The sequence below is a fragment of the Pithys albifrons genome, chromosome 6 (genome assembly GCF_047495875.1).
Source record: "Pithys albifrons albifrons isolate INPA30051 chromosome 6, PitAlb_v1, whole genome shotgun sequence".
In the NCBI taxonomy this organism is placed as follows: Eukaryota; Metazoa; Chordata; class Aves; order Passeriformes; family Thamnophilidae; genus Pithys; species Pithys albifrons.
In genome coordinates, this window is record NC_092463.1 from 8,428,471 (window position 1) to 8,448,435 (window position 19,965).

Genomic DNA, 19,965 nt, shown 5'->3' on the forward strand with positions numbered 1-19,965 from the left:
GCATTCTCCATTGTTTATCTTACCTCCCAAAGTGTGAAAAAATTGCACCTTTGAACAGTAAACTCTATTGCTATAACCATCTGTTTGCAGTTTCATTACAAACTCCTACCAGAATAACCCTCACTTTGAAGAGAAAATTGATATGGGTTGTAAAAATTACAGTCTATGACCTTAGGTTTTATGTCTCCTGAGGTAGCCCTGGTGTGGTCTACTTTGGAATACGTTATGATTTCTTCAAGAAGTACCTTTATGTCTTCTAGCTAATTTCAGATAAGAAGCTCATGCATCAAAGAGTTGGCTGTCACACAGAGCTGAGCACTCCTGCCTCTTATTCAAGCCTTAAAATGAGCATTATGAGACTGCAGCACTTTGTCTTGCCCTGCCCAGAACTGCTGCGTCAGCTGGAGCTGGCATGTCCTTCTTTGGTGATTTGTCCCCATGAGCTTGGCTAGGTCAGTCTTACTTCTGAAATTGTTAATATTGCCAATTAAAGCCAATTAGCAGAAGTAGTATTTGTGCTTCAGGTAGAATGTTCACTTTTAATGTTGTTAAAAAGTCATAATTTTGTGTATTTTTGGATGCACTAAGTGTAGTCCTTTCTAACTGAAATATTTGAATAGGGGAAGTTAAGAACTGCAGAATGCCATTATTTGTAATTATGATGCTTTGAAAATAAACACTGAATAGTTTAGTAATGAAATCTTGCAACCTTTGTTTAAAAAGCAAACACTCCCCCCCTTCCTCTTGAGCTTAAACAGTGGCTTGTTTAAAAAAAACCAGTAAAATTCCATAACACTTAAACTCTTTTGAAGTAGTTTTTCAACATCAGCAAGTAATTCTGCAAATTGCTTTTGAAGATGCAGCTTCATTTACTCCAGCGTGTGCAGTCTAATGGAGTGGATTAGTGGGTGTGGAGTGAAATTGTAATTTAGGCTTTTTTTATGTGCATAAGTCTTTCTGTAGAACATTCCCCATCAGATACATCTCCATCCTCTTGGAGGAGTTGTGGATAGACCAAGGCTGTTCTGTTTAATGGTCACTGGTGAAACCTCGCAACATCTATAATGGCATTACTTTCATGTTGGTTACTAAATACGATTTTTTCATCAGTTTTTTTTGTAAAGCATTTTTTTCTTTTTTTCTTTTTTTTTTTCTAATTAGGTCACTTCCCAGAACCATCTTCCTGTGTAGTTATGCAAATATCAATAGTGGGGTAGGGGTAGAGCAAAGATGCACAGCTGGAGTAGGAAAAGGGGCAAGCCTTGGTTTCAATTGACTTGCTCTGTTTTCTGACTGCACCCCAGGACTGAGCGGGTTCAACGCCAACGCTTTGCATTTCAATTAGTAGTTATGTCATACGATAGCCCAGCACAAGACAGTTCCCTACTACTGATGTGTACATTCAAAAGGAAAAAAACCCCACTCCGCTGATGCAAATTAAAATTTTATTGTTTTTATTGGTTTTTTTAACTGTGCTACATAGGTTCATGCCAGCTGAAAGTGCTCCCTTTCATTTTGAATGATATTTAGTACTTCCTATGAAGTCTGTAATTATATAAAAAGAAGACAGCTTTCTTCCTGCTTGCCACAAATCAAACCTTTAAAGTAGACAAAAAAATTATGATAAGTCTTTATTTCAATCAGATTACAGATGCAAAATAGTCTGTTCAGGACAGGGTCTTCCCTTGAGATGAAAAGGTTGATTATTAATTATCTTACTTTTGACTGTTCATTTGCACTCTTTTTTGTGTGTGAATGAGAATTTTTAGGTACAGCATGGCAGTTCTCTGGCTTCTATAAACAAAAGAATATCCGACTAATTCATGAATGCAAAAAGAATATTCAATAGGAAACAATGAAACTTTAACAGTGTATGGAACAGGTACTTTTTCTTATCTGGAGAACTTTACAAGTCCAAACTTGCTTTAGCTGTCTTTTTGTTTAGTTTCTGTTCTTCATGCAGGTTTCACAGCATCATGATGACTACTAATGCTTTATTTCTTTTAAAAAATCCCAAACTCTGGATTTTTTGTGTCAAAGCTGGTGGTTTATTCTTTATTTATTCACATAGTTTTTGTATATGGCATGTGCTGAAAATACTATGAAAAATGTTCAGACAGTGCAAGGTAATTTGGTGAGCAATTGTCTGATAGCAAAGTGAAAAGCATAAAGTCCTGATTTTGTCCTGGAAGTGGAGCTTCTATGGGCACTGGAAACATTATGTATTGATTCTATATAACAGAGAGTTATAGCATTAATAATTCAGCTGGCAAGAAATTGTTTATATTAGGTTATAAATCCTTGTGTTTCTACTGAAAACTGCTATAGATGTGATGGCAGGTTCCATTAAGCTGAAAAAAGAAATGCAACAAGGAAATCTCAACTGATAGCAGCATTTCTGTAGTGAGTGGAGAAAGGAAGGGAAAGGTTCGTTTACAGAGGGGTAAGGGCTTGGCTTCCATGGGTTTATCATAGAAGGCCATTCTGTTTAGCCCACAAACTGTGACTCAAGAAGCAGCAGCTAATACACATCTTTCCCATTGCAGAACCACATATAAGCCAAAAAGTACTGAATTACTGAGTTGCTTTTATTGCAAATTAGCTCTTGGCAGCTTTTACTGGTCATAAAAAGGGGAATATGGGTGAAAAGTATTAAGCTAAGACCATTAGGGAAATGAAAGTGGCAGGAGATTGCTGCGTTGGTGCAGATTTTTGTCTGTCTTCATGAGTCAGTTACTTGATTCCCCAGGCACGCTCATCGTCTGGATTAACCTGATGAAAACCCGTCTAATAAAGTGGCAAGTTTGGTGTTGTCTTGTTGTGCGGCTCTGGACAACAAGTAACCTCCTCAGCAGGAGAATGTGGTGAATTTCCAGATACAGGCACTGCTGTGCACATCGATATGGAACTGTGCAGATACATTTGTAGAAGATTTCTACATTTGTAGAAAATTTTAAAGGTAGGAGGCTTATGTTTTCCTTGAAAAACTTGTGCAATAGAAAATCAACTTTTACACAAGTTTTTCAAGGAAAACATAAGCCTCCTACCTTTAAAATTTTTTTCTGAGAGCAGGAAAAAAACAAACCCTCATTATTCATCTAGGTAGTTTTACTGCTTTATTCCATGTAAATCATTAAACAGAGACCGCACACTTGCTTGGCTCTGCTGACTCTGGTTTAAGACCGTTATTTACCAATTAATTCTCTTATCTGTTTTTCTGTACCTATACTGTAATTATTTTATTACATGAGGAATGCTCATTATCCCTTTACGTTAAGGACATTAACTGCTTTTGTGTCTTAGGACTGTGGAAACAGAGTAAATGAAGCAATGAGGACAGAGTTATTTTTATAATTGCTTCAACTTCTTAAATTGGATTTTTTCACAAATATGGAACATTTACTTCTTGAGTAACTGCTTTAAACCCAGTCCAACTGGTAGAGACTAGGGGATCATGACTGTTTGTCATTTTAACCCTCATAGCTTGTGCAGTAGCTTATCTATACCATAACGTATTTGTCATTTTTCTTAACTGCCTCTGTTTGTTTACACCAACTTTTGTCTGGGCTCTAACTAAATTGTAAGATTATTGAACAGGAACTGTTCCCACTACATATGTTTAGTGCCTTTCACAATGGGTCGCCAAACATCATGTTGTCTGTCCTGTAATGTAAACAGTCAGAAGTTAATCATTGTCATGGACAGATTTTTTCCTTTCTCTTTAAGCGGCATATGTGAAGTTAGTTTGCTTATTTTGGACATATGTTGCCTGCATTTTAAGTGATCCGCCTGCATGGCCCATTAACATTATCCTCAAAAATATGTAATACAAGGTATGAAGCCTTTTTACTAAGGTGGTTTTGGTGTAACTTTACAGTTCTTGGCCAGTCATACTTTGTCCAAGAAGTTTTCTTCTGGGAGATGACATAAGACAGTGCCTTTAATTCAGTCGCTCTTAAAATTATTAAATATTTAAATAAGGCAAATAGGAAAAACTTCAGGTAGATTTTGGGTAAAGATCATTTTTGCTTCAGTCACATATTGTCTGTCCAGAGCTCATTGCAAGAAGTCATTAAATCAGTGACAATCCAACAAAAATTTTGGGGTTTAGAGTTGTCTGAACTCCCAACAGAGTAACTTCAGGAAATCTATAACTGTAAACCTGCATGTGGAGGATTTTTTGATACACTGTTCTGTAATGTGAAACTGTTATTTCGTAGAGTAATAGCGAATGTTCTTTCACCGTTATATTAACATGGTTTCAGTTTACTCTTCAGAATCAAACTTTTAATAAAATATAAGACGTATAAGCCTTTAATTATGTGTTTAAAACATACATGTAATACAGTTTGTATGTAGCTGTTTCAGGAGCTGTCAGTTCTTTTATACATAAGGAAGGCAAAGCTCTCTGTGCAGCTGCAGGACTTTGCTGGTTGCATGAAAGGAGACAGGTCAGTCCCCAGGTAAATCTCAGCCTTTTCCTCAGTAGCCAGTTATGACATAGTGCTTCTGTATTACAAAAAATAGTGAATAATTGTGTCACATTCCCCATCTCAATGTCATTCATATTTTTACAGATTTCTGCTGTCAGCTCTTATTGTGGCACTGTACCAAGGTTACCATAAGCTGCATAAGCTGCATGTCATGACCACAGCTGTAATTCACTTGTATTATTTATAAAACAGATCCTGTTCTTTAGGAAGGTCCTTGGATATGGTCCTTAAGAAAGGCCTACATATGTCTCTCTAAAATTGCATTAAAGTACTTATTCCCTCAATTTGAAAAATCTTCATCTACAGAGAAATTGTGAGTCCCAGGAGAGCTGTACACCCCAGCCAGACTGAGGGCAGCTGGTTTGTTTTGGCTGGGGTTTTTTTGAAGGCCCAGGATGGTATCAGTGCAACGCTGAGTACCTGTGGAGACACATCATCTCATATATGAGCTCATTCAAGAGCTGCTCGGGTGGCAGCCTTTGCATGGGCACAGCCCTCAGGGAGAAGGAGGAGGAAGGCATTCCAGCATTGCCATTCTCCAAATGGAGAGTAGAAACACTTGAGTCACTTGTGTCAGACCATGTTCAGGGTCTGTCACATGTGGAGCACACCCAGTATCGCCATACAGGCAATGCCAGGGGATGTTTCCTCCTACATCATTAGCATAGCATGTCCTTTTTCTTTTCTTTATGGTACAGCCTGGGCTAAATCTTCCGTGAGTTTCTCTAGCAAGCAAAAGTTATCCTTTGCACAGGCATCCTGACAGCAATTTGACCTTGTTGTTCAGACATTATATTGCCTCAGGTAGTGCAGGAAGGCAAAGGACAGTGATATCCCTGGCACAGTGATTCTTAAGGCATTTTAGCCAGAGACAGACAGAGTGTAGATGGGAAAAAGAATAGGGTTTTGATAGGCTGCAGACAAGTCTAACTTATCTATAACAGACGGTGTGAAGAGGCTCCTGCCTGTAATTATGGCACTGAGCAGATGCAAGAAGCAATCATAAAAGGAAAATTATTTAAAGGATGGAAGCAGGACAGAGAATGTGAAGATCAAGTATGGGTAGCAAATAGTTCTGTGCAGGTAGGAGTCACATTGCTGAACTTGCATCCACTGTCAACACTTGTCTAGCAGAGAGCAATTTGCAATGCATGGTTGTCCTGGAATCACTTGAACCAAAAGGGATTGAGTCTCCTTGTGCAAATTGTCAAGCTGGGAGCGTGCTGCTGTAATTCAGACTAAGGTATTGATGCCATTATCAGGTCAGTTTTACAGACAGCCAGAGCAGGACTTATGGCATACTATTGTACATTGAGATAGTATGGAAATGGCTATTTCTGCTAGGTTTTTGGGGTCAGTGGAGGACTGTTTAATTTGGATGCCTTTTTGAGGGACTGTCTTTTGCCACTCTTCAGCTGCCTTTTGTCAAAGGCTTGGATGGGTGTTCTAGGGAAGCATTGCTGTGTGCTTTCTCTGTTCGTAAATTTTAGAGCCAGGATGCCAGGCAAGATGGGCATCTTGTTTGACCTGGTATGGCTTTCTTATGCAGTTAGTACTTATGTAAGTGATCTGTCTTCTGTGTAACATGAAACAAAATTGTCTCACATGCTGTCTCTCTTGGAATACTGCTTTATTATTTTACACATACTATATGCACTAGTTCAGCATTGCAACATCACAGAACCTGATCACTAAGCACAGAACTAGAGTGTGATTGCTTTGTGATTAAAGATTTACCAAATTGATTATGTGTTACACAAGGTTGTTGCAGTATCAGAACTGCTATTCTGAACAGATAAAAACTACTATAAAATTATTTGGACATATTTATAAAACACCACAGAACACATTCCTTATTTGAAGAATAATTTTAAAAATCTTCCTCCAGTGTAATATACTGCTTTCTTCTTACTGTCATCACCGTTTAGATCTCCCAGCAGTCAGCTATACTTACTGCTTTCATTGCATTGAAAGATACTGTGATTGTTCCTTATTAGACATTGGAGAGTGGACTACTTTGTAATTATGCAATGATATGTTTATTAAGATAAAGAGCATTAAGAGTTTGAGAGAGCTTTTGTCTTTCACAAGGATACTTTTTCAGAAGTGATGTTGACCATTGATACCTTTAATCTTCCAACTATCTGTAACTGCAGTAATAGCAGAGCCTTGTCAAAGGCCAGGATATATGGAATGGAACAGTTCAACAAGTAATCATAGCCACTTGGATTTTTAAAGCATGAATCTTGATCAATCCAGCAATTAGTACTTTTGTCTTAAAGATAAGATAGAGGTACGACATAGAGCTTGATACAGTTGGTTAGAAACTGGCTGGAATTAATGTTCTGTAAAGTATGTAAAGCACTATAAGAACCATTGGTAACTGTTTACATGCTATTAATAATTAGCAACCTTCCTACTAGTCTGTTAGGAAAGAACCACACTTTGGGTACAATAGAAACTCAACTCCATACGGTTGGGTTCAAATTACATTTGACTTGGACAATAGGGAGTGAATGGGGCTCACTTGAGTTTCTGCCACTGTAAACAAAGAGATGTTGGAATGTTTCATTTGTTTATTGATTTATTTATTTGGACAGGTGCAGGTTGATCATATGAAATATTTTTTTTATTCAAATATAGGCAGAAAATAGCTTAACAAGCATTGCTCAGTCAGAGTGTATGATGCTAACCAACATCTTGACTGAACAGACTCAAATTAATTTAGCCTGTGGCTGGTTTTGAATTTGGATCTTACACTAATCAGATCATGTTCTGAAGAAACCACATTACATGGGCTTAGAAAAAAGAAAGTACAGATTTTATTTTCTCACTAGTTTCTTTTTAGGTACTAAGTTCCTTGTTTTCCTTTCTGTTAAAAATTATGTGGTTGTCTGTGAGGTAGATTCTGGTAATGGTAATGGAGTTCATCCTTGAGAAGAGGTCGTTCCGATCTGATGGATCCCATCTGGATGAGGATGAATCTCTAGGGTGTAATTTTCCTCAGCTATTTGAAACCCTCTTGTAAGTGCTCCAAAGCAGTCAGGTTCTGTAATTTGCAAAATGATGGCAGGAGGAAAGAGCCAGGAAGATTGTTGCTGGGATCATATGTTAGAAAGTAGTATCACAGGCCTAACAGCCTAAATTAATGCAGTGAAAGATTTGAGTGAGACACTTTTTTTTGTCTTCTCCATCAGCTGAACACCCTCATTTCTCCCAAGTGGACACTGCAAAGGTAGAATGGATGATGGGAGCACATCTTACCATTTTGAGCAGGGGAAGGTTGAAACTGGATAAACAGTATGAAGGTGCATGCAGAAGACATTATCCTTGGTGCACAGTTTTGCAATTCACTAGTGTTAAATGGAAAATTGCTCAACAATCTGCAAACAAAAGAAAATCCTGCCTTACAGGTAGAAGTAGAGCTCCAGAAGAATTGAGCTGACCTTAAACATTTAATACTTTCAATTATCTTACCACACAACACAGCCTATGCTATTAAGTTCAAGTGTTGCAACTGTGTCTTGTATCATAGTTCTGTCAAAGTTGTTCATCCATCTCTCACCAGGTGGGATGGATTGGATAAGTACTCCTCTTTAACATTTCAGTTCACATTGAGAATTTTCTGTCTTTATTTCTCTTTCAACATTATAATGCATTTGAACAATGACAGGGCTTCTCCTGTAATGCACACATTTGATTGCTGTCAGTGCTCACAGAAGGGATGTGCAGACATCAGTGGAAGCCTAGACTACAGTTTTTCTTGATGTGGACAATTGTTTATAATTAGAGTTGTGGGGATGAAGAAGAAACGAGCTAGCAAGCAAACCGTCACTCTTCCCAAAAGCTCGGTCAACTCCTAAAGCTCAGGAGCTTAATCTCTGAACCAGAGTGCTTGTTATCTAATCCCCACCAGCTGTTGTGTACTTGGTAGCCATGACATCTGTAATAGAGCTGAGGGGCCTGCCTATATTGGTTGGCACCTTTACCCACCAACTGAACTTGATTCTTCTTTCATTGCTCACATTTACCTGCTTTAAATCATTAACCAGTTGCTCAGGGTTTGATCATCCATTTAACCATATTTTATAATGGAAACCTAGTGCTGCTGTTCACATTAGACATATTCTTGGTCTGCAGTTTTCTGTGTTGCTAATAAGAAAAGGTGTGAACAACACGAATTTCCTCTGGTTGTATAGTGATTCCTCATACAGACTTAAAACTGACCTGGGAGTGAAATCTCTTGACTTGTATTTCGGCTGAAAAATACCATCACACTTCTAATGAGCAGGGTAAAGAATTATATACATGTCTCAATTAACAGGTGTGTATGAATTGCTATAGGTGACTATAGAAGATAGAATATAGATGTAAGCAAGTGTATGCCTGTTGATTGTGGAAGAATACTTGTTTTCAGGGATCCCTGTCAGCTGTGCAGTAGTGGATATAACTCTTTTTAAGCTAGGGGAACGACAGAAATTGGTCCAGCTTGGGAAAATAATCCATTTTATGTCTCCAAGTTCTTTGATGAGTGCTGTGACTTCAAGCCTGCTGTTCAACAGTGCCCTCAGCACCACCAGCAGTACAGAGGAACAGCTGCTGTGTAGAATGGAGTATGTCAGGTGTGGGAAAAACTGTTATTTTGGGCCTTATAAGGAGTGAGAGGGAAGGCTCCTAGATCCCAGATAAGTTTAGTTAGGAGGTAAGTGCTGAGCTGTCCACCTCAGACCATATCTGGACATGGAAAAACATAGATCTGTTGGCTACTGTTTAAAACATAGCTGTTTATAGCTTCCTGACACCTTGAGTGGTTAGCTTGAGTGTCTGAAGTTGATGCTGTGGCCAAAATTGGGCCTGAAGACTACAATAATCTTACCTTATTGCTTATTCAAGGTTCTGAACTGTCCCAAGACAGTTCTCAGTATCTGTAAAACTTACTGTCAAAATCCAGAAGGATGCTCTCATAAATAAATGTCTGTTAAATTTTGTTATAGTAATTTTTCACTTGGAATTAATTTGACTGATGGATTTTTTTAATCTTTTCCCCCCAGAATGGTACTAAGAAGTTCTGGGATTTTATGAGGACACATGACAGGTAATGATGTAACCATGTTATTTCCCATTGTCTGTATGTTGTATTTCATACCTATTCTCTTCCACTGATTAAATGTTGTTGATGTTCTTTTTTCTCCAGTTTCCTCTTCAAGTCTCTCTTCTTTTGTTATACTTGCAGGTAGTTCTTCACTGTTTTAGACAGAATTAGCAGAAGTTTTAAAATCTCCTCATGGTTTATTATGTTTTCAGTAAGTTTTGTCTGTGCTTGACTATTCAAATATTAAGAGCTCTAGCACATCATGTATTGTACATTTTAGTTGTTACACAGAAGATGGAAATGAAAGTTTGGATTGTATGAATTTTTCTTTTTTGAGTGGGAATATATCACCTAAAGGAAGGACTTTCCTCTGCCATTCTAATTGTATTTCTTCTGCTGGGGAAGAAGATCAATTAACTCCTGACTTCCAAGATCAGTTCATACAAGATTACCACAAATAACATATATATGAAACAGACCTAGTCTCAGAGTTACTAAAAACTAAAATATTTATATCTCTTTTACTTTTGAAAGACATATAAATATTTTATTTCATCTGCTCATAGAAGATAAAAATAAAAAGTGTAGGTAACAACATTTTCCTAAAGAAAGCTTTTCTAGTAAATGTAAAGAATGCAGCAAAACACTACTGGGGAAAAAATATTGTGGCATAACCAGAAACATGTCAAGAGAGGTGTTTTTCTTGTGCATGAAATAAGTAGAATCAGTTGCATTATTGGATATTCTTCTCTGTTGGAACCCTCTAAATCCTTACATACGAGTCTTTTTGTATGTAGGTATCTGTGAGGGACATAAAATGATGGCAACATTTTTTATCAGTACAAATATTAAGAAGGTAAAATTTCCAGGAAGACTGGGAAAGTATTAGCTAGATTAAAAATGCCTGTACTGCTTGAGAATGAGGACAGAGAAGGGAATGATATTTCATTACTGAACTTCACACTTGCTGTTGGAATTTGCCTGGAAGACAGTTCTCTTTGCACTTTGTCTGTCCATATGGGCATGTGCCTGAATTTATGATCGCAGATACAAAGGCTGAAATGATAATTGATTGCTGGAAATTTAATATATGCCCATTGTAGCAAATGAATCCAGCCTCAAGTCACAGTGCTGAGAACATGACTTACAGATGAATTTGTATTGCTATTTTTGTTTAAACTTTAGTTTATCACTGTGTGATAATGTGTGAATATATGCAACTGAGTGGGGTAAGTATTAAAGGATCAGCTTTCCATGAACTTCTTGGGAACAGTATTTCTGAAGGACTTTTGTGGGCATTTTTAAAATAGTTGAGAACATAACTTTATAAAAAGGCAATGGCCACATGTCGTGCCAGTCATCTCTGGTCACATAACATTTGTTAGCTTCAGATGTACAACAGCTGCCACCCAAACTTATTAGTGACTACTGTTGAACTGCAGAATGTCTATCACTCTTTCACAGGGAAACTCATTGCAGCTTCTGACACCAAAGGTAATAATGTGAACTTTCTGTATAGAAAATCCATGGTTTCACATAAATTGTGCCTGCGAATAGGAAACCAGATACATTAGTCAGGTTCAAAATCCCTTATAATTCATTAAAACCCTACATTTTGCTATGTGTTAATAGTCAGCTGTGTGGCTTGTTGTATGGAAAAGTCACATTAACTAGTTGCTGAGGATTACAGGGGACGTCATACTTAGAGAGCTCTTAAGGGTTCATTACTCTTAATGAAGGATAAATCTTGAAGAAGGAGAGAGCTTTCTGTGACACATGTCCTGTTGGTCAGGATTTCTTAGTGCATATGTCTGCTTGAGGAAGATTGAAGATGTTTCCCATAGCTAAGATCTCTTTATCATAATATTTTTTTTTAAGTATTCAAAAGTTGTGCTACTTCTGAAAGTGCTGTAATACTGTTAAATGCTCAATGTTTTTTAAATAGGGCTGTTTACCTAAATCAAAGGTATGCATTGGAATGCCAGATCTGTAAAGTACACATATGTATATATTTATACTTACATACATTTGGTCTGCATAATGAACTTAATGATGCTGAATAAAAAACCTACAACTGTGCTATATAAAACCAGACATTGTGTCTCATGTCTTTGTCATCCTCTTTCAGCAGCACAAGTAAATGTGCTTAAGACTAACTTCCTTGGTGCATGAACTGAGAGCTTGTGTGCTGGGTTCCTTTGGGACACCAGTGTTCTTTCTCATTTCAGATTAGGTCAATATAGGCCAATAGTCAATAGATTTGTATCAGCAGATAGACTCGATACAGGAAAATATTTACCAAGAGAGATGAAGTTATTTTTGTATAAATGTATCCTTTCCAACTGTTCAGGTGAACAGCTGATTAAATTATACAAAGACAAAAACATTAAGGACTGCAGTAGTCACTTCATTTGCCCAAAGTGTGAGTCACCTTTTAAAATGTCAGTATATATTGCAGAAGGGCAAGATCATTTAACTGTATGCTGGAGTGCCATGAGCACTCACTACAGTAACAGAATTGTTATCAGGTGTTCCTGGGCAGAATTTTTTCTCTTCCCCCCCCCGCTTCCCCCTCCCCATTTATTGCAGATCTAGGCATGAGTCTAGAGTCAGTCCTGAGCTTTCTTAAGATCAACGCCATTCAGAACTAGACTGTCAGTCCTGGAGTCAGCTCTATAATTTATGTTAAACAAATAATTGCTTATTCTTAATCCCTCCATGTCACTTAAAAATAAGTTTTCTACCATTTATTACTGGTCACACAATAAATTGTTGTCAAGGCAGACCTTAAAAACCTGTGCTGTCAAAAGTCAACTGAGTGCATAGACAATGCGTTTCTGACCATATTTAAGTTTAAACTGTAACATAAGGAAGACCCCAGGACACAAGGACATACCCATAGACAGTAGTTTAGTCCTAAAATCTTTTGCCCAGAGAAACTGAGGAACCTCCATCCTTGGAGAAATTGAAACCTTGACTGGACAAGGCTCAGAGAAATCAGACCTAGCTTAGAATTTAACCTGATTTTGAGCTGGAGATGGGATCAGATGATCTCTAAAAGTCTCTTACCACCCGAAGGTTTTTATTATTTAAGTAGATTAAATACTTAATGAATGTTACAGTTCCTATCTGACAACTGTCAAAAATTTTCAGCCCTGTCAAGAAATCTGTCAACTTCTAAGCCATTTCTTTTTTGGAAAATAAGGAGTTTACTGTTGTTCTTATCCTGTGAAGTTACATTTAAGTTAATCTTTCTTTGAAACATGCAGATGAACATGTTCAGAACTAATTAGAAGGTTTTCTTACATCATTAGAAGCAACAGTGAAGTTTACTAAAAATGAGTGAATAAAAATAAAAATACTTGATTACCTCTTTTCCACTTTAATTACTGAACAATACTGAGGTGGTGCTTGTAAGTGTTAATATAATTCTGGCCTGTTGTGTTGGGCAGTGACACACAGCAAAAGGTGCTTTCTGCAGTTATTTAATGAACTGCTTACTTTTCCAATTATGTGTAATTTTCCCTTTAATACTCAGCTGATGTGTTTGCTGATTATTAAACATACCCTTATGAAAATCAAGCAGAGTGCAAGCCATGGAAATTCAGATGCAAGGTGTATTTCAAGATTCCTTTTAGACCTGGGTTTGTCAAAACTGGTTAGCAATTTGTGGGGCTGTGATTTGCGGGGTTAATTTTTTTTAAGTTGTTAATTTTATTTAAGGATTCTGCTTTTAAAAATAAAGATCTTGATCAGGGGGAATTTTCCCTCTGTAAATTTGTGGTGGTTTTTTGTTGGAAATAGAAACATACCAATTATTACATAGTAACCATCAATACCTGTAACAAAAAATTATTCTCTAAAACCAGACTCAGGTTACCGTTATATTCTCCCTCATCTAATTTTGCTATATTTAGTACAGTAAGAGCCTGAAATGTAATCCTTTAGTTTTACATTCATCTACTTTATAAAGCAATAGACCAAGTTCGTTTCAGGTTTCAGCAGCTTCCCTTAAACAGATTCAAGGCTCTTAAAAGACATAATTTGGGAACAGATGAAGGTCAATGTACAGTCATGTGCTCCCTTCTGTGCTTTGAGTAATAATGCTCAAGAACAGGGACACAACTGTACCTTTTGCAAGTTGACAAGTACAAGGACAGCTTTCCAATTGCATTGGGAATGGATATAAAGCAGAATTATTGCTACTTCTCCATTTAAAAGTATGAAGAATTCACTGTAAAGTTCATTACATTTACAAGAATATAAATTTGAGGAGACCTGATTGTGTGCAAGATTATTATGCGAGTCCTTCTCAACTCTGAAAATAATCACATGACAAGGAAAAGGCATTTGGACTAAAAAGCTGAAAACTCTGCACATGCATTGTATCCTATTTATGTCGTGTTTTTACCTTAGAAAACATGTCACAGTACCTCAGTAATAATTCCTGACTTAAAAATTCTTAATGAAAATCTTTTCTTATCTCTCTAAAAAGAGGACGGAAATAGCATTTCTGCCTTATAGGACTTCGTCTTTTAAGTAAAGAGATTAATTTATTTCACATTTTTAAAAAGCTGATTGCTAATTTAATTAGTTTGCTCAGAAAAGGGGTTTAATACTTTATCCATTGCAAAGACAACTGAAAAGTGTAGTTTTCCATCAGGAGGGAGTTTTCCATCAGGGTGAAGGAAACTGAGGCAATCAGCACCTCTGCTTGTTGACTCCTGCAGGTACCACTCCTGGGGGCAAACAGAAAGTAGTTCTTGAGGCAAGTTAAAAAAGAACATAACTCAGAACGAGGGGCTGAATAGACTCAGCCATTCCCTCTGTGCTCTGAAGTTACCTGGCCGAGGTCTGGCTGCTGCAAACTGCTGAAATCGGGGGATGTGGCTGCACAGGAGGAGGGAGGAATGTGGCTGCCCAACAGCTGCACCTGGAGCCTCCTGCATCCCAGCCCTGGCCAGGGGATGGGTCACTATTGGCGGGCGAGTGGCCTGCAGAAGCCAGGGTTGCTATTCTGGCTCAGTGGCTGTAGCAGGCAGCTATGGAGACAGGGTGGAAGTCATGTGCCCTGACCACATTATGGGAGTGGATTAAATTCCTTCTCCTATTTCATATGCCAGATCAGTTGGGCTTTATGGAAACTTAATCCTCTATGTATTTTTCTGGTTTATGTCCTAGTGTATTATAAGACACTGTGAAATTTAACTCAGATGCTTCTGTTGTGCAAGAATTATCACAGGAGCTTTAAAATGGTTGAAAACCAGCTTTTTAACATCTTTATAGGTAAAAAAAGTCTTTCTTGGGTGGCATGTGCCTTTTACATGCAGTGATGTGCTGTTGTGCTGTAAACCTTGTCTGTCTTTGTAATGTCTCCTCTGGGGTGTCCATGATGTGGAATTTTCTTGATTATCTTCAAAGATGGTGCAGAAGATAATGCACTGTTTCAAATCAACTGGATGTAGTTCAACAAACAAAAAAAATCGTGAAAAGTTTAGGGAAATAATAGCTGAGAGAATGTAATGAGGGCTGGGCATGTTCATGCAAAGGATAACATAACTGAGGAGAAAAATTACTTACTACTTAGCACAAAAATGTAAAGAAACATTATAGAGCAGGCTGGAATAATTTAATTTCATCAGTGATCAATGGCAGAAGAAGAAATGTGGATCATGTGGAAAGTATTTTTTAAATTAAACACTAGGAACCTGTTTCCACCAATAAACAATAAGACCATCTGGGAAGGCAGGTTTTGTAATCACTGTCATTGAAGACGCTCAGGTCTAGGCTTGATATCTGTCTATCAAGGATGCTATCAGGATAATGATAATTTTTCTGGTATTAGAAAGAAAAAAATGTAGTAGCCTAATAATTTCCTTCAACCCAAGTAATTACACTATTTGTTTGCATATGATATTTGCAAATAAAATGCACTTAATGCTGTGTTTTCTGTTGTTCATTTTTGGGGTTTTTTTAAAGTGAAGACTTGACAGATCCTTTGCTTGTGTGCCAGGAATTCTGCAGGCGTATTTACTGTCTTTTAAAATGTCTTATTATGTTGTTACCTTAGGATTCAATCTAAATAAAAGCATAGCAATGAGGCAAACACAAATGTATTTGATGCTGTAAACTTATCAGAGAGAAAAACAAAATCAAAAGCCAAATTTTCAGATTCTCATTTCACCTTTTTAAGTATTTGATATGAAAGTATCCTATAGCATATAAACTCTTCTCTGCTGTATCACTGAAACAGGATAAAAGGGCAATAACGTCTCTGTTGAGGGCACTGCTTCATTGGGAAGTTAATTGTCTAATTTTAAGGCTGGAATCCATGAAAATTCTTACAGCTAAGCAGGTACACAAGAGTTCTGGCTGATTACTCATAAATTTCTAAATACAGGTTTCTGGTATCCAGATTGCAAGTGTCTTGTTTTTTTACATTTTTAGGGATTTAATCTATTAGTAATTGCAATAATATGCAAAAGATGTGTTTATTCTCTTATAGTCATTGCAATCAAGAAGAGTCTTCCCTTTCCTTCCAGGTGATTTTGAAATAAACTAGTTCTGTCTGAAGAGTGCCAAAAGTTTTTTTACATGGCCTGGAGACAGTAGCATGGTCAGGACATGCATTTGGGATTGGTAAAAATAATCTTAAGAAAACTAAGAAACATTCTGTAATTGGAGTGCATGTATTTTTACAATTTCCACTGAAAATATTTCTTGGAAAAAGAAAACTATAGAAACTTATTATTCTAGAAATGGGAAAATTGGGGGAAATGTGAACAGCTGCCAGTTTTTCAGTCTGTGTTTCTCTCTGATGGGTACTGAGACTGTGCAGTTATACCTGGCTACAGGCTGTGTTAGTCACATCATATGTGGGGTTTGGTAGGTGAGAAATGAAGTTGATGGTTTTCCTTACCTTAGTTAGGGCAGAACACTTGAACTTTTTATGAATTGTCTTTGAAACCTGGTATTTTTTTAAATCTTTGATTTTTGTCATTTCAGAATGGAGTCATACTTAGGCCTTTTAGGTGGATTATTTATTGGTCTTACTGTGTGATAGCATTTATAAATGGCAGTTTCACAAATAATTAGGAGTTGGAACAAAAGCTTATTAGGCTCTGACATCTGTTGCACATAATGCCCACAAAGCTTTATTTAATCAAATAAGTTAGCATAAAACCTGAATTTATTTATTAAAATATTTTGTTGAAAGAAACCCATTGAGATGCAATGTGTCATTTCCAAGGGTATCCTGGGATACTGGCCAAGATATGACACTTAAGGAATGTTATTGAGAGCAATGTGCTTTGATGTCTCATTTATTTTGCAGTTGAATTTGCATTCTACTTTCTTTGTTACATGAAAACAGGGTGCTGGAAGGATTGTTTATTCCAAAGAAGTTGTCCTGCTCATATTCTCTGGTTGGGTACAAATTGCTGCTTTACAAGTAGATGTAAACTATGTTTTAGAAGTGCACATACATGGGTTTGTTACCACTTCTTAATTCATTCTTGCACTGGTCTGATGATTAACCAAACTTAGGGTGTCATGAAAAACTTCCTGCTGCAGTTCAGTTTACTGAAACCAATCTTCCTCTTGATTTTTTCCAAAGTAATATTCATTTTCTTAAGCATACATGGCTCACCATTTATTCCAGTTTTACTCAGTATTAAATATTTACATTGTATTGGAGAAAGCATTCAAACTTCATCAGAATACAGAAGTCTTCTAGATGTCTCTAATTATCTTTGCCAAATCCACTTTATCTGTGATTAGTATGAAAGGGTGAATGTTTTTGTCAGGAGCTTATAGCTTTGCTTTTGTAATAGGCTGCATTTTAAACAGCCAGTTGGATTGGTGTTGTCCTTTGAAAAATGTAGAATGCTTTGAAGGAAGACTTAAATGAACCAGCAAAGATTATTGTGCAAGCACACACATTTAATCTCAGGACTATCTACATTATAGTTAAAGCTCTGGGAAACGAAAGGAATTGCACTGGAGAGTAATCAAAGGGTACAGCTTTATTACATGTCTGTTCTGAAAGTGAAGGGACTGTTTTCCCTGGCTTAAGGTACTGGGTGCTGTGCTGATAAAAGGAAGAAGACAGCACTTTAGAGACCACATTAGAAGTTTCCAGGGACATGTCCAGCTGTGAAATGGATGGTTAATTTGAATACCGAGGTGACACAGGGTCCACATGCAATTCTTTCCTACAAACATCAAAAATAATTGAAATAAGATGAAGTATACTCCCTTGAAGGATGACTCCTCCCAGAGAATTATTTTGGAATGTTGACTCTCAAAAATTTTGGGGTTTTTTTGATTATCACTTTAAAATTGAAAGAACAGTAATTTTAGATTTGAACAAGAAAAAGACACATCTTCACTAACATACTTTAATCCTGACCTAGAGTGTTTCTCAACCATAGTATTTTAGAAAAAACTAGATGGAATTATAGTCTTGACATGGAAAACATAATGAAAAATCAGTTTGTCAACACTATGAACAAAGAAAGCCAAATTCATAGATGTTGAAAAAGAAAAAATATACGTTAAAGCTAAAAACAATTATAGGACTTCTAAGTGATTTATTTACTTTATTACTAACTTTTATTCTAATATAATTTTTAAGCCTTGACATTTTCTCCTTTATGAGCCATATAGGCAAAAATATTGTATGTTGTATGTATGCTCTCCAGCTGAAATGAATGCATCTCTAAATGCTTCTGTGATTGCACAGTACATTTGATTACTTTCTTCTGCTTGTATCAAAGGGGTTTTTAAAGGTAAATATCTGTTGAGAGTCAAGGGAACTCATTAAATCAACTAGTTGCTTTTATTTCTGCATGCCATTTTTGTCTTCCATTTTTTTTTCATTGTCCTTGAGAATGGTTACTGAACTACTGCACACTCTGACATTGTTGCAAGGATTTTGGGAGCTTGGTTTGGTTTGTTTCTTGTGTTTTTTAAAAAATCATATATATAATTAGTTCCTGAAGTCTCCCCTGTAGAGCTGAGGTTGTTGTTTGTGAGTATCACATAACAGTATTACAGGCTTTAAACTACTTTTGAGATACTTTTTAATATTTAAAACTAGGTGAAAGTGTCTGAGTTTAATAGCTGAGAAGTCTTGGCTTTCATTGTTGCTGTCAGTCTCTTTTTAGGTGCTTAGCTTCGATTATTTAATTCTGATCACAGTTTGTGTGTTACACATGTACCCATGCTTGCCACAAAGAGATCCTGAGTTGCTCTTACAATTATTTAAGAAAGGTCCGTTTCTTTGGCTCTGTTAGCTCATCAATTACTTAGCATATTAGGATTTTAGTTATTAGTATACGATTGTAATTACAAATCATCATCTCCAGCCTTGAGACTCTTAGTTCATTGTCAGAAACACAGGAAAGTCTTATATGACTCTTTGCTATTACTGTACTGTGGGAGATTTTTTAAAATTATTTTTTAGTTTTACAAATTCAACTTTTTAAATTCTACATTAGGCCACATTTAAGAATCACGAAAGGCTGATTGAATCTTCATTTATTAAAGGATTTTAAAAGTTTGCGTCATGAAAAGCAATTAATAAGTGTCAGCAGTTACTTGTGAATTAACTGTAGTTCAGGTTAACAACTGACAAATCATGAAGTCAGATTACCAAACTGATGACTAAAAGGTGAAATTATATCTCCAGCTGTATAAAACCCAAACAACCAAAAAACCCCAAACCCTCAGACAAAAAAACCCCAAAACACAAACAAAAAAAATACCCCAATCAAACTCCCTTATTCCCCACCCCCAGAACCTTCCTTCATGCATTGGAGCTCCATAAGAGTATGTGTTCGTGAAGCTGTGGTAAAGTTCATTTGCTGATCTTAATTGCTAGGATGTATTTCCAAATAATTAACTTTGCATGTGTCCATATGTGTGTGTGGTGCACATTTTAACAGGATGTCAGTTTTCATCTGTCCCTACCTCGTAACTGCTGTGGTCAAATGTTTTATGTTGCTCCATGAAACACCACCTTCCCTTCTCAGGTTTGAGAGTGTGAAGCTGTAACAGTATTTCTGTGTGAACGTCTGCTGGGCTGGAATATGATAAAGCATCAGTTAGTGTGAGTTCAGTAAATACAGAGCTGTGCCATGTTGGGAAATAGTCTTCTATGACACACGATGGAGTAATTTTCTAAACTCTTCCAGGAAGTGTTTTTAACTGTAATGGTTGTAGTCAGGTGGATATTTTCTCCTTCAGTAAAAGTCTTAGAGGTGGAGGAGCAATTAAGCTTCTCGACTGCTGTGTTGCAGATTTAGACATTTTACCGAAACCAAATATCCATTAGAGAATCCTAATACTTCCCTATTTCAGACAAGGTTGAAGTTGAAA

General features: G+C 36.8%; 1 protein-coding gene across 2 annotated transcripts in view; it reads left to right on the top strand.

Moving 5' to 3' along the window:
- Positions 1–19,965, top strand: part of NUDT14 (nudix hydrolase 14) — a 57,990-nt gene that overhangs the window by 18,147 nt on the left and 19,878 nt on the right. Inside the window, exon 2 of one of the 2 annotated variants that reach the window (XM_071557371.1) lies at positions 9,545–9,588. The exons of the other annotated variant lie outside the window; for it this stretch is intronic. Coding sequence (XP_071413472.1) covers positions 9,545–9,588 — 44 coding nt within the window. The remainder of the gene's footprint in view (positions 1–9,544; positions 9,589–19,965) is intronic. 2 annotated transcript variants of the gene reach the window in all.